General features: G+C 48.6%; 6 protein-coding genes across 6 annotated transcripts; 3 read left to right on the forward strand and 3 right to left on the reverse strand.

Annotated features, from left to right (window-relative positions):
• Nucleotides 1–1736: 1736 nt before the first annotated feature.
• BU24DRAFT_133413 (uncharacterized protein) lies at nucleotides 1737–2373 on the forward strand. Its single transcript, XM_033521039.1, has one exon. The coding sequence runs from the start codon at nucleotides 1889–1891 to the stop codon at nucleotides 2237–2239; it is 351 nt and encodes a 116-aa protein (XP_033388435.1). The 5' UTR covers nucleotides 1737–1888; the 3' UTR covers nucleotides 2240–2373.
• Nucleotides 2374–3538: 1165 nt separating this feature from the next.
• Nucleotides 3539–4861, reverse strand: BU24DRAFT_340702 (uncharacterized protein; the record flags this gene model as incomplete). The annotated part of the gene is made up of 3 exons (XM_033523239.1): nucleotides 3539–3659; nucleotides 3709–4518; nucleotides 4650–4861. The coding sequence occupies 3 exons, from the start codon at nucleotides 4859–4861 to the stop codon at nucleotides 3539–3541; spliced, it is 1143 nt and encodes a 380-aa protein (XP_033388436.1).
• Nucleotides 4862–5724: 863 nt separating this feature from the next.
• On the reverse strand, nucleotides 5725–6526 carry BU24DRAFT_133450 (uncharacterized protein). Its single transcript, XM_033521041.1, has one exon. The coding sequence runs from the start codon at nucleotides 6432–6434 to the stop codon at nucleotides 5928–5930; it is 507 nt and encodes a 168-aa protein (XP_033388437.1). The 5' UTR covers nucleotides 6435–6526; the 3' UTR covers nucleotides 5725–5927.
• A 1493-nt stretch (nucleotides 6527–8019) lies between these two features.
• BU24DRAFT_133447 (uncharacterized protein) lies at nucleotides 8020–9125 on the forward strand. Its single transcript, XM_033521040.1, has one exon. The coding sequence runs from the start codon at nucleotides 8394–8396 to the stop codon at nucleotides 8991–8993; it is 600 nt and encodes a 199-aa protein (XP_033388438.1). The 5' UTR covers nucleotides 8020–8393; the 3' UTR covers nucleotides 8994–9125.
• Nucleotides 9126–12222: 3097 nt separating this feature from the next.
• On the reverse strand, nucleotides 12223–13849 carry BU24DRAFT_406692 (uncharacterized protein; the record flags this gene model as incomplete). The annotated part of the gene is made up of 6 exons (XM_033525775.1): nucleotides 12223–12370; nucleotides 12429–12753; nucleotides 12809–12931; nucleotides 12979–13162; nucleotides 13201–13235; nucleotides 13495–13849. 6 exons carry the CDS (start codon nucleotides 13847–13849, stop codon nucleotides 12223–12225), a joined length of 1170 nt encoding a protein of 389 aa, XP_033388439.1.
• A 444-nt stretch (nucleotides 13850–14293) lies between these two features.
• Nucleotides 14294–15393, forward strand: BU24DRAFT_477241 (uncharacterized protein). The gene is made up of 2 exons (XM_033532969.1): nucleotides 14294–15008; nucleotides 15064–15393. Exons 1-2 carry the CDS (start codon nucleotides 14319–14321, stop codon nucleotides 15376–15378), a joined length of 1005 nt encoding a protein of 334 aa, XP_033388440.1. The 5' UTR covers nucleotides 14294–14318; the 3' UTR covers nucleotides 15379–15393.
• The last annotated feature ends 1617 nt before the right edge of the window (nucleotides 15394–17010 follow it).

Here is a 17010-nt window from a genome sequence, read left to right on the forward strand (position 1 = left end):
TTGGTACGTCCATATTGATGCCGTAGATATCTTGCCTCAATATTCCGTAATTATTGCCCGGTCAGCAATTGCCGGCCTGGTCTGAGCAGAGCAGGGAAGGGGGAAAATTGATCAATGATCCAAGCTCGCCTCACGTCCCATATTCAACCATCGGTAGGAAGCCGAAGCCGAAGTTGAGCGGTGGCACGATGGTTTTCGGAAGCAACGAAGCGCAGTGCTGGCTCTCCCTACGAGCTACGAGCTGGAGGTCGAGAACACGAAGCAGAAAAGGAAATATGGGTGGCCAATGCCATTGGTCGATTTGGGGGTTAACCTCCGTACAATTTAACCAAGCGGAAGCATTTGATTGGTTTCAGCTGGCGCGATTTCGAGACAAAATAGACTTTCGAAATTGGGGGAGGAGAATGCAAAGTGTCGACTATCGAGTCACGGTTCATGGAGGATGCAAGCCACCAGGAAATAATATGCACGCTCGAATCATCGAGGCTGTCATCACGATATCGGCAACCTGCCATTCTCGTCGTCCCTTTACCAAAAGCGCTCACGATGGCCTCATCGATTCTTCTAATCGAGAGACTCGCAACGCGAAGATACAATCTATATTGCCTAGACGAGGAACTAGATCCTAGCCCGCTCCACCCAATCCGGCCAGGCATACGAGACGTCGTGAAACATCGCGAAAGAGCGCTCTCCCTGCTCCATCCGAAAGAAGGTTTTCCAATGGAAAGAATGAGAGACAGCAGGAAGATCTAGATCTCAACATGGCGAGAATCCAGCCAGGTAGCTTCAGCCTTGCGTTTTGGGTTATGGGGGGCCGAATGGGCCTCGCTTGCGCCTAATACCCACAATTTCCTTTCCCCTATCCCGGGAACTAATATTGCAGGTTCTGCTATTAACATACCTAGGTATGGATTGTCTTACCTAGATCACAGTCATAGGAGCATGTATGTACAATTTCACAATTTACAACACAGCATGCGAGTTGGAAGGAATGTGTTCGTCTTACCTACATACATTGAACTGCATCGGAAGGGAGACCTTCCGGAACTCCCAACATCCCCACGAGCAAAACCTACGAATTGGATCGTCTCCCGCAGTGTTGGTTCTACAGGTACACGTCAAATGAATAGTGGAACCTACGCTGTATTGTATGTCCTTATGTAATTGCTCCAACTCCACTGCGAACAAGCACAGCACAGAAGTGGACCTTAACAAAAGCCAACTAAGGGTTCCAATACCAAGGGTGAGGAGGCAGAGCTACGGGGCACTTGTCCATCACAATGCTACCTTAATCTGTCCGCTGCAGAGTTACGCGTCCTCGATTTTCTCGGGGATGTTCGAATTGTAGTTACGAGTTATAGACGCACGCATTTGCAGCAATCTTTCTCACGAGAAAACGACAAAGGTGGTGCGCAAGTCTTCTGGAAAGAAACTTTCCATGCTTCCAGATTCCAATCTGTCGGAACGCATGAACACCCACCCCCCTCCCCTGTAACAAAGGCACGACTAGACTTTCCCTTCCACTGCATTTCCCTATACACCGCAACACACAGGGCACAGAGACTTGGAGAGCAAATGTCATAGAGAGGGGCGTCAATGCGTGTAGGTGTAGGCAATACAATGCATTAAACAACCATCGTGAAGACCAGACCCACGATGCTTTGGACCTGGTTGTCGGGTCCGGTGTGCTTGTCTTCGCCACGCGCACGAGGGATCTGTTTTTGGAGGGGAATGTTATGCGTTTTGATGGGCGGGATGTAGGCGAAGTGTTGAGATGGTGGTACTAGCCAACATCAAATGCGTTTTGTATACAATTCGGGAAAGAAATTTTATTTTCCTTTCATGAGAGAGACTGTCTGAAGAGTAGGGAGTGGGAGGTGTTGTTTCGATGGGCTCTCTCTCAGCTGTAGTCTGTCTGTACAACAATGCTCATGGATTTTTTCCTAATGCGGGTATACCTTCCTCTCGACCTCACAACATCAAAAAGAAACTCAAGACATCACGCACTACAGCGCAGAAACTCCTTTCTTCCATCTACCAAGAATCCTTTGAGTTCACGTCCTGTCACAAAGCCAAAGTCACCGTTACATACCCACCTAACAGCCTGATCGACTATGCGGCAAGCCTTTGGTTGCATTGTGGATTCAAGCCCGCCACCACGCGAGCGACCTCAACATCCGATTGTATAAGTCGCTTTTCCCAGCTCTATGTTCCACAGGCAGTGCGTGCAAATGTGTAACACACATCACACAGCATCGCACCACGCTTCTCCAAAACGCCGTAGACACCCAGAGGGCTTCCCTATCATCATTGAATATGGCGGTTTAACATACCCCGTACGGACGCCCTTAGGGAGAGGGATAAACGCCACGGTGTAACCAGTCACGCCATTGCGCAGTGCAGCCACTGCAGAAGACTTGAGAGCCCAAGATCGTACGAGAGGACAACGCAGAGCAGGAGGAGGGAGTCTGTCTGCCTTTGCATCATCGCGACGAGAGGGAAAATGTCTACGGAGCGCTTGTCGACAACCGCACGTCGCACTGCATGTATAGCGCTGGCGGGTTTTCCAGTCCTGGTCCCAACGATTTTTCACTCGGGGCTTGCTTTTGGGGAAGGGGGGGTTCGATTACCGCTTCGGCTGATGAGATGGGTGATGACGGTGCGTGATCTCGTCCGCTTGTTCGGTCATATGTACGATGATTTTCACGATTGGCGAAGTAGAGACCCGGTGTGAAGGGCTGGATGTGCGGTTTTGTAGGGGTGATCGTGGCATTGAAGGATGGGGACTGGTACCCAGGGCCCAACGCGGTGGGTTTTGTCACTTTTGTGCAAGGTTGATGAGAGAAAATGGGGGTTGATGGGGAGGCAGAAGACAAGGACAGGTGGTTAGCAGGATGGGAGGTGGAGTTTTGACGTTTCAGACAGTTCTGTGGCCGTGGCGGGGTTACACTGACGGCCAGATGGTCGGGTGCCCGGTTAGATGGTAGTACAAACTGAGGCAAAGTGGACTGATCGGAAACCATAGGCTTTTTTGGTCAGAGGGAGGCATTGGACAGAGTGAGGGAATTTCCGTGTGCGGTAGAGGGCGCGTGTGGATTGCGCGGGCTGATTGTGAGATTGCTAGTACATTAGTTTCTTCAGCTAGGTTGTGGATAAGCACGACTTTTTACGCAAAAGACTTGATGGAGAGATAGTATGATGAAGAAGGTAATGGTACCCAGCCCCCTCAGAAAGGAGGCAGGTCCGTTGGTATGCTTGAAGCGATTACTTGTAATACTGTTGGCTAATGTGCTTGATCGTGTTCATGCCAACCTGATTAAGATACTCTTATTGATCAAGTGATGTTCAGACAAACCCCCGTTTTGAAAGCGTCCCAGCATATGTCCATGAATGGTCCTAGCGGTTCGATGAAAGAATGGGTGGTAAGGTAAAATATAAAATCGAAAAGAAGGCAATCGCCCGTATTGTAAAGAGCGCTGAGCCATCGTCACTCGTCGTCTTTACTCATTAGGAGATTATTATACGCGTAGAGTATGGTCTACGTAGCCTCGGCGCTCGACGTTGCCGTGTCATCTTCGACTGCAAGGGCTTTGAGCTTCGCTTCGACCTGGCGTATGACTTCCGGATCGAAGGATATCTCCTTTTTGACACGCTTGAGCCTAGCGATGTTAGTCAACGTTGCTCCGACATGGACCGAGTGATACATACGGTTTCCTGACACACTTCTCGCACCGCTCATGCCCACACCCTGGACACTGCGGTGACCCCTCTATGAATTGACTCTGACAATTGTCACATTCCCACCGGACTCTTGTTCTAGGCTTCCTCCATATGCGTCGTGCCATTGCTAATTCGAGTTCATGCTCGCGTTCCACTTCCGTCTCGCTCTCCGGCTCCACGTCACCGGGGTACCCGTTGGGCCATTTGTCGAGCTTCGCAGGCTCCCTTGGACACTTCGTGCAGCGTATGTGGCGACAGCCTTCGCAGACGGTAGCCGTGGGCGGAATAAACAGCCCTTGGCACCTGTGGCAGGACCGACGCACACGCTGCTTGATAGGCTGGTAGACCCTCTCCTCGCCTGACTTTGTGGTAACCGTCAACAGCTTCTTTTTCTTCTTTGGCTTCTCGGCAGCCTCCTTCTCTTTACCCTTCTCGAGTGGGGACTTCTGCTTAGGATAGCGAGGGCACCTCTTGCAGCGTTTGTGCTCGCACTTGGAGCAGATCTTATCGGGCCCAAAGGTTGTCTCGCAGTGGTGGCAGGTACGGTGGACTCGCATGCGGATGGGCTTCTCGACACGTTGGACCTGGGTAGGTTGAGCGGGGGCGGAGATCCATTCGTGCGATTCGAGGGTCAGGCCGTATTTGGCGAAGAGGGCGCGGGCACGCTCCTGCTGGAGAGCGCTTCGGTTCAATTGCTGAGTAGTTGCGCCTGGAGGAGGGACTTTGGTTGACGGAGTCGCAGCAACGGTTGCGGGCGCGGGCGTAGGCGTGGTGGTTGCGATGGCAGCGGCGGGGGCACTGGATAAGCGTTAGTTTGCGACGAGATCTGTATAGATGGATGTGGAGATGCCAATGTGTAGGTAGTCGCACTGATTGATAGAACAGGACAGTTTGAAAAGAATTAAGGAACGGGGAGATGTTGAACGTACGGTTGGGTCGTGGTTGTTTCCTCCTCCTTGATGTCAACATCCTGCGCTTGCGCCGCCTTGGAGGAAGAGGCAGGTGCACCCTCGCTGGTGACGCTCTTGGGCGACTTCTCCTTCTTGAAAACGCTGCTCATCCTCTTCACGTACTTCCCCAAGCTCCTGCGCCTGTCCACATCCTTTGTCTCCGGAACACTCGAGCCCGTGGGCGTCGACATAACGAACTTCGAACTGGACTGAATCTGGTTTGGTTTGGTTTGGTCGGATCGGAGGAGGGAGGAAGACGATTGACGGGGGGGCCAACGGCGTTAAAACAAGAAACGGGCGACCGAACCCAGCAACACGTCGACGGTGTGCAGACGGTAGTGCAGTTGAGGAATTGAAAAGGTCAATGGTCAGACATGCATGCAGTGAGAATGGTCCCCGGAAAGCGGTGCTGAGATACGAGTATTGTGGGTGGTGGTAGTGGTGGTTGCTGGTGTTGGATGAGACAGCGACGAAACTCCGGGTCGACCGACGGCGCGGTATGGGTAAGAATAAAAGAGAGCGATGGCAAACGAGGCGCACACCAACGATCGATCTTATCCTTTTCCTCCAAATGAATCCCAACGGCAACAACAATCGAGCCCTCGACGGCAGCGATATTCGAAACAGCAAGATATAGCAAGAGTTGAGGGATGCTCCCTGTGAGTGTTGTCTGGCGGAAGGGGCCTCGGTGCGCACGCAGTGTGTGAGCGGCGGGCGGGACCAAGAGCGAGTTATGTACGGCAAAAGGACACAAGAGAGGGAACAACTGGGGGCATCAGACCATGATACCCAATAATGGCTCGCGAGTCGCAGGTGTCAAGGTCGGTGCTGGACCACCTGCTACTCTACTCTAACTCTACTCTACTTACCCACCCACCTCTACCCGCTACTGGAGTCTGGTGCTACCCAGCAAACCGGTGCAGCACCGCACCTTGGAAGTTCGACCCACGCGCAGGCGTCGTCGCTAAGCACACTCTGGCCGGCCCGGGGGGGTCGTCGACCATTGCTGATGGTGGAAGCCAACGCCGTGTGCTGTCCGTGTGGCGGGCCAAGTCGGGCGATAACCACCAAAAAAGTACTCTATCATATGTATGTACGGGCCATGTACTGCACTTTTGCTCCCATCTGTATGTACGGAGTATGTACAGTACTGTGTACATACAGTACATACACACATGTATACATGCACTACTGTTGGTGGTGGTTGTGGTCATAGTGATTGATGGTCACGGTGGTAATGGGTTTTTGCTACCAATATTACCCGTCGGCATTTACAGAGGAATGGTCCATTGAACGCTCCACTGCATACCTCTCCCCTCTCTCTCTCATCTTCCAACTGGATTTCCTTTGTCGTCTGCAGGAAAGAGTCTGCAAGGGAAGAAGCTCTTCACAGGCATTGATCCCACTGACCGTCCTCCTCGTTCCAAGACGCTGCACCGGCGTCGAAAAGTTATGCACACCAACGCCACGCTGTGCGCCTCGCATTTCGCAACTGAGGCCCTGCCACCTGGTGTGCCCGCTGGCAGGGAAAGTTTCCACTGGAATGGACAGAGCGGAGTAAGACCCAGAAACGGATAAGAGGGCCATCCCCGGGCGTCGCAAGGCCTGCGAATAGTTACCCGCTGCGAACGCCACCAGCAGGCCCTGTCCCTCACCCGTCCCCTCGCCAGAACCAAGGTGCCGCGGCGGCAGTCTGTGCGTTGAAAATGGGGGAGAACTGGGATGGCCACGACGGTTGTGGGTGGAGACATGGATAGGAATCATAGGATCCTCTGTGTTAGAGCCCAGCTTGCCGCTCTCCCTAAATCTATCAGCATCATCATCTCATGATCTCCAATTCTCCCACTCCGGACTGCGACCATTATAAGGCATCAAGTGATAACTTGGATGGCCTCGACATTACACCCACTTCACCGCTTTCGAACACACATACAACAATCATCTGCACATGCACATATCCTCCGTGTTGTCTCCGTTGAAGTTATCCGACCCCTGCCCACAGTTGCTTCTTACAATCAGCAGCCGGGGATGTCGCAGCGACCAGCGTCACGCCGCAACCTCACATTGCCCGGGTCGATTTAACCCAGCAAATGACCCGTTTGCGGATCACAGCCATGCAAATTCCGTTCCCATATTGCATTCATCTACACGCGTGCACCCAACTCTGCACACCACCGAACGAGGTCGACAAGATCCCCACTATGTATGTCTTCTTTTCGCTCTCCTGCTGCCGTCACACGCGATGATGAGCATATACCAAGTTCAGCGTCTGACGACTTCTACAAGCAGTGTAGCAGTGTCGCCCCTTGTAATGACCCGATTACACATGTCAATCTGGTTGTTCTGACGCAGATGAGTTGAAGATACTCGTAATCACCTGCACGAGATATCCCCAGATCCAGATGGTAAACGCCAGTCGCCGCTCTTCCCCATCAGGACACTTTGCTCCACAATTTCCTATTTTCCCTCGTAGACTTTCGGACGTCATGGTTGGCCCGAATAGCACCATGCAAACGTGCAGAATATGCTTGGAACACCACCACCCCTCATCTCGGGATTGGACCACCATGACTTTTCCACATCATCCGCTTGCCACAGCATTGATTTGCATCACCTGTGCCTCATTCCACCACATTTGCCTGGCTTGTGCTTTGGAGAGAAGCCAACACAACGTGCATTCGTTTTGCTCTTCAATTCATCATCCGTCCTATGTCATCTTGTAGGAAATTCGTGACCGCCTTGACATTCCTGCTCCGCGGAAAGTCTCTTCCCAAGATGCATTGTGGTGGCCCCGTCGACCTGGATTATACTTGCACGCAGAAATCCTGCAATATATATTCATCCAATGAACTGCCAATACCGAAGGGGGTGTACATACTAACCATCGCCCAATAGCCACGCACAAGACTTTCAGTCCCATGGCCAAAATTCTGGACTCTTAATAACTCAGTTATTGCATCCTTCTGAGTGCAAAATGTTATTCGAAGGGGCAATCCGCTATCATCCCTTCAGAATGATAACGGCTGTGTTTCAATTTGTCTCATACCGTCAATGGCAAAATTTACCTCTACATTGGTGCAGTATGCTTCCTTACCTGGACTTCGTGCGGTGATCGCTCAAGCTCTTCATCTGCAAGTACCTCGCAAGTCGCAACGGTTTCTTCCTGGAGTTGAAAATAACGTCCAAAAGAATGTCAAAGTGGAGTCTCGGTGCTCACATCTGCTACTAGAAGCGACTCGAACTATTTACAAGTACATCGGTAACTAATACGAGCCGGCCACTAGTATGTGCCCCTAATCTCTCTTCCGAAGGTATGTATATTCCTATCCTGCTATTACTGAGTGGTAGAATAGATAAGTCTCTTGTATTTATTGTCGATACTACGATTTTATACAAGATGCCACGCTGCGACAAGAACCAATTTCACATGGTTTCATGGTACTGGAGTGCCGAACCCTGACTTGGCGGGATCATCAAACACTTCCCTGCTTCGATCAAACGCTCCTACATACATACCATTGCACAATTAAGATGGCCTAGAATACAAAGCTTGCATCAGCAGAAATCTGGCATAATGCCGCCCATACGAATGAGTTATCTAGGAGCAAGGGCGCTATGAAGACAACCCAAACTCAACTTGGGATTGCGAGTCCGCCGGAAGCCAGTGTGATACGATAAAACCATGTACAGCACAATCATCGCGAGCCTCGTAACGGGCATTAGATGCGACCACGGACGACCATTGAATTGGAAAACCCCATCGTAATCATCCCACCTCAGGCGCGGAACCACCCTCATCCGACCGCGGGCAAAATGTTTGAAACAAAAGCGGGCTATCTGCACGCTGCCGATAACAAAAAAGCCGTTGTGCAAGGGGTTCAACTTTTGGTAAACCTGGAATTCGTAGGACGAGTTTCATGGATCAGGCGTCATCAGTCTGAAACTGGACTTTTCGGGACCGGGGCCGTACCAATCTGGTATTGGTTCACCCGCAAGTACGGGCTTTTAACCACATGGGGTCTCCGGGCCGTTGAAAACCAAGTCATGCTTGCTCCTTGTAACCCCAGGTCAATGATTCCCCCATTCATCAGGGGATTCAATGGTTATGTTAACTTGATACAACGTTATTACTTACAGAGGCTTCAGGAACAATATCTGGGATTCTGTATATATTCGTCAGCCATTCAGCGCATCAATTGTACGCCAGCGTCAACTTTCGCAACAATTGGCGATATCCCGCCCCCGGGCTGTAACGTCACAGGGATTCGATCCATTCAGATAGCCCAAGTCGTTGGGCTCAGGTACTGCGTCCGCGTACCTTAGTGATGGTAACTTGTGGTTAGTAACCCGTGTTGCGAGGGTTTTGTATTGGAACGAGCGGACCTCGAGCGAATCCGTATAAGCGGTTACATACTGCCGCTGCGAACGACTTTTATCTATCCTCACTTGTAACCATTGCCATCATGTCCGAAGCATTGCGTAGTGCGTGCGAATTGGTTTCGTGGTTATTGGGCAAGTATCATAATATCAGAGTTAATGTTATAGTCACTACTGAAGAAACAGGCCATACTATCGCGACGTTGTATCGCTAGATGTTGGAACAAGACGAGATAAGTTTAGAGCCATACGTATTCAGAAACCCCTTCAGGGGCGGACAAGATCCGGACCAAAAATCTCCATTGCTGTTACGATCGAAAGACGGCACGTTGTTGAAGTAGATGCTTGCCATTATTGAATCTATGTTGGCTATCGGCCAGAACCAGGTCCAACTCCTACCAGTGTCACAGTATACTTCCCTAGATTCAGTGCATGCAAGGTACACTGTTGTAGCGGCTCCTCGTCCAAGACTCATTCCATTGGTTTCCGTTGATTCGGGGAAATACGTCACTGACAATCTCTCCAACTCACTACATGCAAACTGACTGCATGTCCTTTTCAATGCTTGTTCTCACATCCAACACGGGGACATCGTCGTTTGTAGAAGTTTATCCCTAGTTGTACTTCTGTTCAGGTCCACTTTCTTTCAGATAGTTCTCGATCAACATGTATCGTTCCCGTCAAGCATGATCACACATCATCTCCAGAACTGGGACTTCAGTAGCTATCAAAGCCCAACCTAATTGCCTCGGTTCCTGATACCCCCTACCTTTCCAACCTTTTGTTCCCATGGTGCATTGATACCCTAAAGAGTTATCGCCTTTGCATATCTATTCTCAAATCTGTTCTCGACCATGCGTTGATAACTGGATAGTAACAGACCCAGGGGTCCAGGAGACCACGTACATTGACAATAATGCTGTCGTGTCGGCCGAAGAGAACCCCTAGAAGACTATGTCAATAGCCAATACCATAGGGCAACGACAGCTGAGCAATGATAGCGTTCTAGTCGTACGTCGTACAGTAAGATAAAGTTCCATTTTCTCAAATGAGGAAGACCTCACCCCGCAATCATGCATTGTCTAGAACAACGATGCCATAACGACATCTCCATAGCGTGATGGACTGTCGTCTGATATTTGCTCAAGGATAAAGTGTATTTGCTTTTTTTTTGAACGCAGCTCGTGCCTTTAGCTCTTATACCAAGACTCGCCGGATGTCCATGGAACAACCCGCAGCCTACGTGGACTATCCGAGCGGATTGATCGGCCAACTTAGTTCGAGATAGTTCAACGGTAACTCCCATAACCACAGACCATGCTGACCGCAAAGAGACAGACATGAGCCTCCGACATATGTCGGGCTAAGCTAGGGACCGGCTCTACAATTTCCGGATCGGGCCGACCTCTCTTCGTATGCAGTGGGCTGGAACATCTCCCAATTCACAAGCAAAATGCCCAAAGGAAAAAGAAAACACTAAGTGCTCTCAAAAATGCATCAATAGCACCACCTACATTTCGCAAACCTCTCCCTCCCAATCTTTCACATGAATTCCATCGCAATTGCAGCTCACAACATCCACCACTCTCCACGGCAATTCCTCCCGAGCACACCATGCCGATCACCACCTCAAACCAACACCACACCTGCCAATCCCTTCCCCTCTCTCCCCCCCAAACGACTCTAAAAACGCAATGCAGCCACGCCGCCGCATGGCTACCAAACCTTAACTACCGTCACTAGAATAACCTTTTCTTGATCGCCGACCCGAAAACGCATGGCGTGGCGTCTCCCAACTTCCAAGAGCACGGGATTTCTCTTTCCTCTCTAGCTTTGCTTGTTTGGGTATTTCCGTGATGTTTGGTTATTTCCATACGGTGTTTTAGCGCGAGGATGGGGGAGAGGATCGGCAAAGAGGAGAGATGGAGATGTGAGTGTTTCCTAATGAAGGAGGGTCGTGTCTGGATTGAGACGCAGTTCGAGCGAAAAGAGTGGTTAGCGTGTTACTGATAGTGGATTGAGATCGACATTGATAGGATATGGTGAGTTTTCTGCACGTGGTAAGTAGTAGTGATAGTGACGGACATTCGTTCCTGTGTGTACCTAGCGTTTTGCTTCCTATAGTGAGTTTAGGTAGGATGGAATTATGATCGGATTGGATTTGTGTGGCAGAAAGAGGCAGAGCTGTTTCTTTGCATTTCTCCATGTTCATCAGCTGAAATCATGAAATGCTTTCCTTTAGATTTGGGACAGTAGCGTAATGAAGTGTTCTTCTGAGAGGTAAATGCTGTACAGTACTAGATATTGTCAAAGTGACATCGTAGAGCTTCATTTATGGACATTTGACCGACCGAGAAAGTGAGCTTGTTGCGATTGGATGATAAGAGGTGGTATGTAGCACCGGAGGCCATTATCTATTGCAATGTGTTGGTTCCGTATGGGATAGAGCGTAATAGTTAACCACGGATAGTGATGGCCTTTTATCTCTATTAGCCACTGTGCTTCTTTATCATCGATGTTATACGTCTGCATATCTGCACAAACTGATATGTTCGAGATAATTTGCCTCTTCTTGTTGACTTCGATCCTGGGGCTATGCATGGCGAGCGTTTCTTAGTTTGTTGGTTGTTTGACTCGAACAGTGTAATGTTGACTCGAATATACTGATGTTGAATGGGACAGTATAATATGTACTCGAGTAACATAATCTTCACTTAAATAGTTTATTCTTTCTCAATTATTACAATCAACCCTTTCCATGCTGAGCTTCTTTTGTAGGGACAGTGCAAATGGCGTAGTAGAGACCCGGAAATTATAGTGTGGTTTATATGGATGACTTGGTCGGCGGGTAAAAGGGTTCAAGATTTAACATAATCTTAGTGCATTGATTAGATGCCTTCTATCACAGACTGTCTGGTCGCATTTACACAATGTTGTAGTTGCCCTGAAGGCATTCGTCACGACTTTCTAGTAAATTTCAGAAATGAGGCAGAATGAAATATGTGGGCAGTGAATGTATTAAGCATGCAAGTAACTGCCACACTTTGAGGATGTTGCAGCACGCGTAGACCACAAGAGTGATTTGTTGTGTCTAGACTATTGGACCTACTCAGAAATACTACCATGTATCAATTTGATGTCGTTATTTTGCGACCTGCTACATTGACGTAGCTATTCAGCTATCAGCCGCCTCAGACCATACAGGAAGATCTCCAGCATATCCTTTGCACCTTTCGTCACTGAGCGAGGTTGGCCGGCCACGGTTACATTTGCAAGTGCAATTAGGATGGACGAGTTGGTCTAAAGATGTATGACACTCATGTCTGGCAAAGGTCAGTGAACAGACTTCTACGGTGTATCCTTCAACGGAAAGGAACTCACGATAAGTCACAGCCACCTTCTGAAAGTAACGGAGTATCGGCGGTGAAAACCCGTTCAGTAAAGTTAAGACTTGTGTATTCACACGCAAAAGTTGAATTTCCAAATTCATCCTCTTTATCCATACGATGACACTTTTCCGAAAGCTCTTCATTATGTCCTGCATTTTTGGGAAGGTTCGTCGCCGCAAGATTCTCTTTCTCGTTATCTCCAGTCCTGTTGAGTATCCCTGGTTCCAACATATTGCTTTGGCTTAGGCTTCTCCAATGCCATAAAATTTCGTAATAGTAATACAGGAAGAACCAGGAATAGTTGTCCGCTTCGCAGGCTTAGTAACGTAGTAGCGAAGAGTCGGTTCAGCACGAGTTTCATGGCTGACTCACCGTTTAAAACGACACCTAAATTAGCTTTTGGTGATTTCATATGGGCATACTCGCGACAATTACTTTCACCGTAGATGTGACGCCACTGCCCATCGCCGTTGAAAGTTTCTACCTGGTCCCCAACTGTTGCAATTTAGCTTTATCCATGATAGATTTTTGACATAGCTTACTATGTTCCTCATACCCAAAGTCATCGACATGCATGAGTTCATGGGCAACGGCTCTCTCGTAAGTATCCAAGAAAGCAATTTCAGAAGAGGGCTTTTGCTTTTGTGACCGATCTTCCAAGTATCTCAGGGGACCATCGAAAAAGTAAGGACAGAATATAATTGTGTACTTGTGGTCTATATTTGACTATTTAGCAGAAGTGAATAGGTTGGGTGGATACATACACTCGCTCTGCCAAGGTTGAGTCGTGAGCCCGGGCCTTGAACGAACATGTTAAGAAGAGTGACACAGAAAGAAGAGGCATGGCCTACGAATTTCGTGAACATGACAACCGAGAATATTTGGCGATTCTGCATGAGAGCCATGCCCTATTCTCGGGTTCAAACGGCGGGATTCCATATTTTGCGACTGTGCGGGCAATACCGATATTCTCTATGCAAGCAAAGAAGTCAGAAAGGAAATGAACCAATTCATGATGTCAGGGAAAGGCAACACTGGGCCTAAGGATCAGATCTTACTTTGAAGTACTTCAAATTGGTTTTGAGTGTATTGGTCAGATTGTAGCCAGTAATTCCGAAACCCGAAATAACGGGACCAGGCGTAGCTACGAGTTAGTACGGTGCTCGGGTTGACTGCATTTTCCATCATTTTTTGGGCGCCGTAGAAGGCGTTTATGATCATAAGTGGTTGTCTATCGTCGCAAATATCGGGCCTGAAAGCTTCTCGCCAATAGATTCCTCTGAATGCATACTCAAGCTCATCAAGATGATATCCCACTCTGACATTGGCTTGAGAACGTTGTGATTGGCCAATTGGACTTGCCACTGCGAACAGTGATACAAACAAAGCGGAAAAGATCCAAGTGCTAAACATTCTGGATCGAAACGAAGGACCAGCTTAGAGGGTAAGCTGTCAGTCCAAGGAGATGGCGAGAGAAGGAAGTTGAACCTCAGTAGCTGGGCTTTTAGCCATTTTTCGAAGATTCACAAACCACTTTATGTCCGTCATTTCCTGTGTGCCATTGAATCGTTGCAAGACGTATCTTTGCCCTCGCACGCTGTAACGCTTCAGTAACGCTTCCGTTGCACCAGTGCCCTAGGTAACCACACCGTCAAACGCCAGGCCTAATCTTGTACTTCCAGCGTCTCTCTATGAGTAGTACGTATTACAGTTCGATGTTGCCATCTGTCGGAAATATCTTGAGGGCATGCTGTGACCTGCACTTGTGGTGCACTCCCGACCCGGACTAGCGTATCTTACACCTTCACCATAAAGGAACCTTGCAGACTGGTTCGCTCTTTTCACCCATCTCCACAACACACAGAAAATCAATCGAGTAGCAATGTCGTTTCACCTCAAACTCCTACTGCGATTCCTTCTTCTTAATTTTCCCTTGCTGTCTCTTTGCAAGCGGATGGACTCGAGTTTCCCATACGCAATAACACTGGGTCCTTCGAGAATATTTGCATCCAGGGCAACACAGAATGGCGAAGTCGAAGTCTTTCCTTTCAATCCTGGCCATGGGTATACGACGTATCTCGATGGTGTTATTCAGCACTACGCAAGAGAGCCATCGAAGCAATCTCCACGAAACGAACATGCGGCCCTTCCCATAATACGTGACGCCATCAACAACATCAGCAAAGAATTGAGTGCAACGCTAGGTTATGAACCGGTTTATCGAGCACTCCTTCTACCAACACTCTTCGACGACTCGTCATCGGGGGCGGCAATTGACGTGCTTTTTCCGAATGGCACGGCCCTTGCTCCAGGAGGACCTAACCATGTCACGGACGTGGCTGGTGCAGCAGGTTACGCATACCATTTAGACCAGTGTGAGAATCTTGGTCTTTCACCTTCCGAGTGTACCAAAATCAATCTATTGCCCAAATTTCTTCTTGTTGTGGAGTACGAGCATGATTATCTCCACCTTCACCTCGCATCGGTGGATGTAAGGCATCAATTGTTTCCAATCATCCGTAGCCAGCATTTCGAAACGTTTGGAGAGGGAAGTAGAGATCGTCTAAGTCAAGTGAGTCGCGAACATCCCCTCTTTCTTAACGAAATGAAAAGCTGAAATCAGGCAGAGCCTTGGAATGAAGAGGTACCGTGCACACTTATCCGATTCCATCAAGAACTTCATAAAGACCGGAGGCGGTCACCTTTACAGGCCCTTTAAAGCGGAACATATTAGAGCTATTGTTGGATTTGGAGATGCACCTGGCGAAGCCTTCACTGAACTCCTAAACATTACATACGAGGCGGTGGGCAATGAAAGGGCAAAAATCATGAGCGGCATAGATCCAGCGTATGTGGCAGCATATGGAGCAGCTATGTTTGCACGAGAGACAGTATTAAAACCAGAGCGCTGGCGGGTGCATGGTGCGCATTTGGAGTTGTAGTCGAATTGGTTTTTTTGATAGTAACCCAACAAGCTACGTAGCGAGATAGTGTGCAGCCCAAGTGGCTCTCTCCAAGAATACTTTGACTTTCCCTATTGAAATAAATCATGCACGGCCTAGTGATATCGGTGTTTCCTGGGAAGGTACCTATTCCGAGTCTAATCTTAAAACTCGAACCTCGATAAGAAATACCACAAACATTCACCCGTGGGAAGCAACCGTACGCAACCTGCCACAATCGCAACCTTGCGCGTAAATCTCGATCACACGACGAACATATAACGACACATGTATCCCTGCCATTACATGTTACCTGCTATCTTCCCTCCCATCATTACCCTTTCACTACTACTGTCAAATGTATTTTGTGCAATATGATGGATGGGTTTTCACGTTTCTTCCACATACGACCATTGGACTATGAAAACAGGGCTTCCCGTTCGCTCAGCCATACTTAAGCATAGTACCGGCAGACTAGTAGTTGAGTGGGTGACCATCAGCGAATCCCTGCTGTTGTATGTTTTTGTTTTCCTTTTTTTGCCCAGTTTTCTTCCTTTTTCCTAGGTTGTTTGGCTGGAATAATGCCCAAAGAGAGAGTGAGAGATGGTGGTGTTGTTAGTGGGTGTTGATAGCGAGTGAGATAGGTCGGAGGTTGGAAACTTCACCAACATTCTTTATAGGCTTGGCTATGTCATTAGTGTGCCAAGCGCAAAGCAAAATACAGACCTTTCTTTTTTTTTTTTCGAGATGTATTGCTTCAGTAGTAGCATCTATGTTGAAGTGGACAGAGGGCTTTGATGTCGGGTGCACTGCATTCGTCCAACCTTTAACAACTTGACCCCTTGACATCGACGAGTACAAGTCACACCATGGTGCGACAAAATATTACCACATATGATCCTTGCAAAGCCAATTGCCATCCCCAAGAAGTTGAGAATCGCACGACTGATGCTCAGTAATGATGAAATTCCAGTAACTGTGTGAGTCCCACTGGCCACGAAATCTGTATTGGAAACCATGAATGCCTCGTAAACGCAGGTGATCAATATTGTAGCTAATAGTTTGTACGCTATTAAGAGAAGGGTTTTGAGATGATCAGATACTCTTCTTGATCAGAATGACTATGTTTGATTTTGTTGACTTTTACTCCACTGACTTGGCTAGCAATCAAATGTGATTGAAATGGCTGCGCGGTACAGAAATGGCTTTCATTGATGGCAGCCTACAAGTAGAAACGAGGTATACTCAGAAGTGTCTAAGCCTTGTGATGTTTGTTATCGTAGAGAAGGCTCACATGGGCCATACAGCTAATTGTTAATGCAGCGTCATTGGAGCATCCAGCTCAGAATACACGATTACTTAACACTAGCAGATACGCCTGCGCAATGTAAACAGGAAATCATGAAAAGATGGAAATGGGCAGTGCAGGTAATTAAAATTCCATCTTTCCAGGGGAAGAGCCTCCTGGAATCGAATCAGCCTACCCGATTCTCGCTGCCACTGCTGGGAGGCTGTTTAATGTCCGCACAGCCTGGCACCGGCCAAGATGTAGCCGACCCTCCAACTTCAATGAGAAGGCATTTTGAGTGGTCCACCCAATGCAGGTATGCATGGTGTGGGATCATGCACGCA

This window comes from Aaosphaeria arxii (genome assembly GCF_010015735.1).
Source record: "Aaosphaeria arxii CBS 175.79 unplaced genomic scaffold BU24scaffold_2, whole genome shotgun sequence".
Lineage (NCBI taxonomy): Eukaryota > Fungi > Ascomycota > Dothideomycetes > Pleosporales > Aaosphaeria > Aaosphaeria arxii.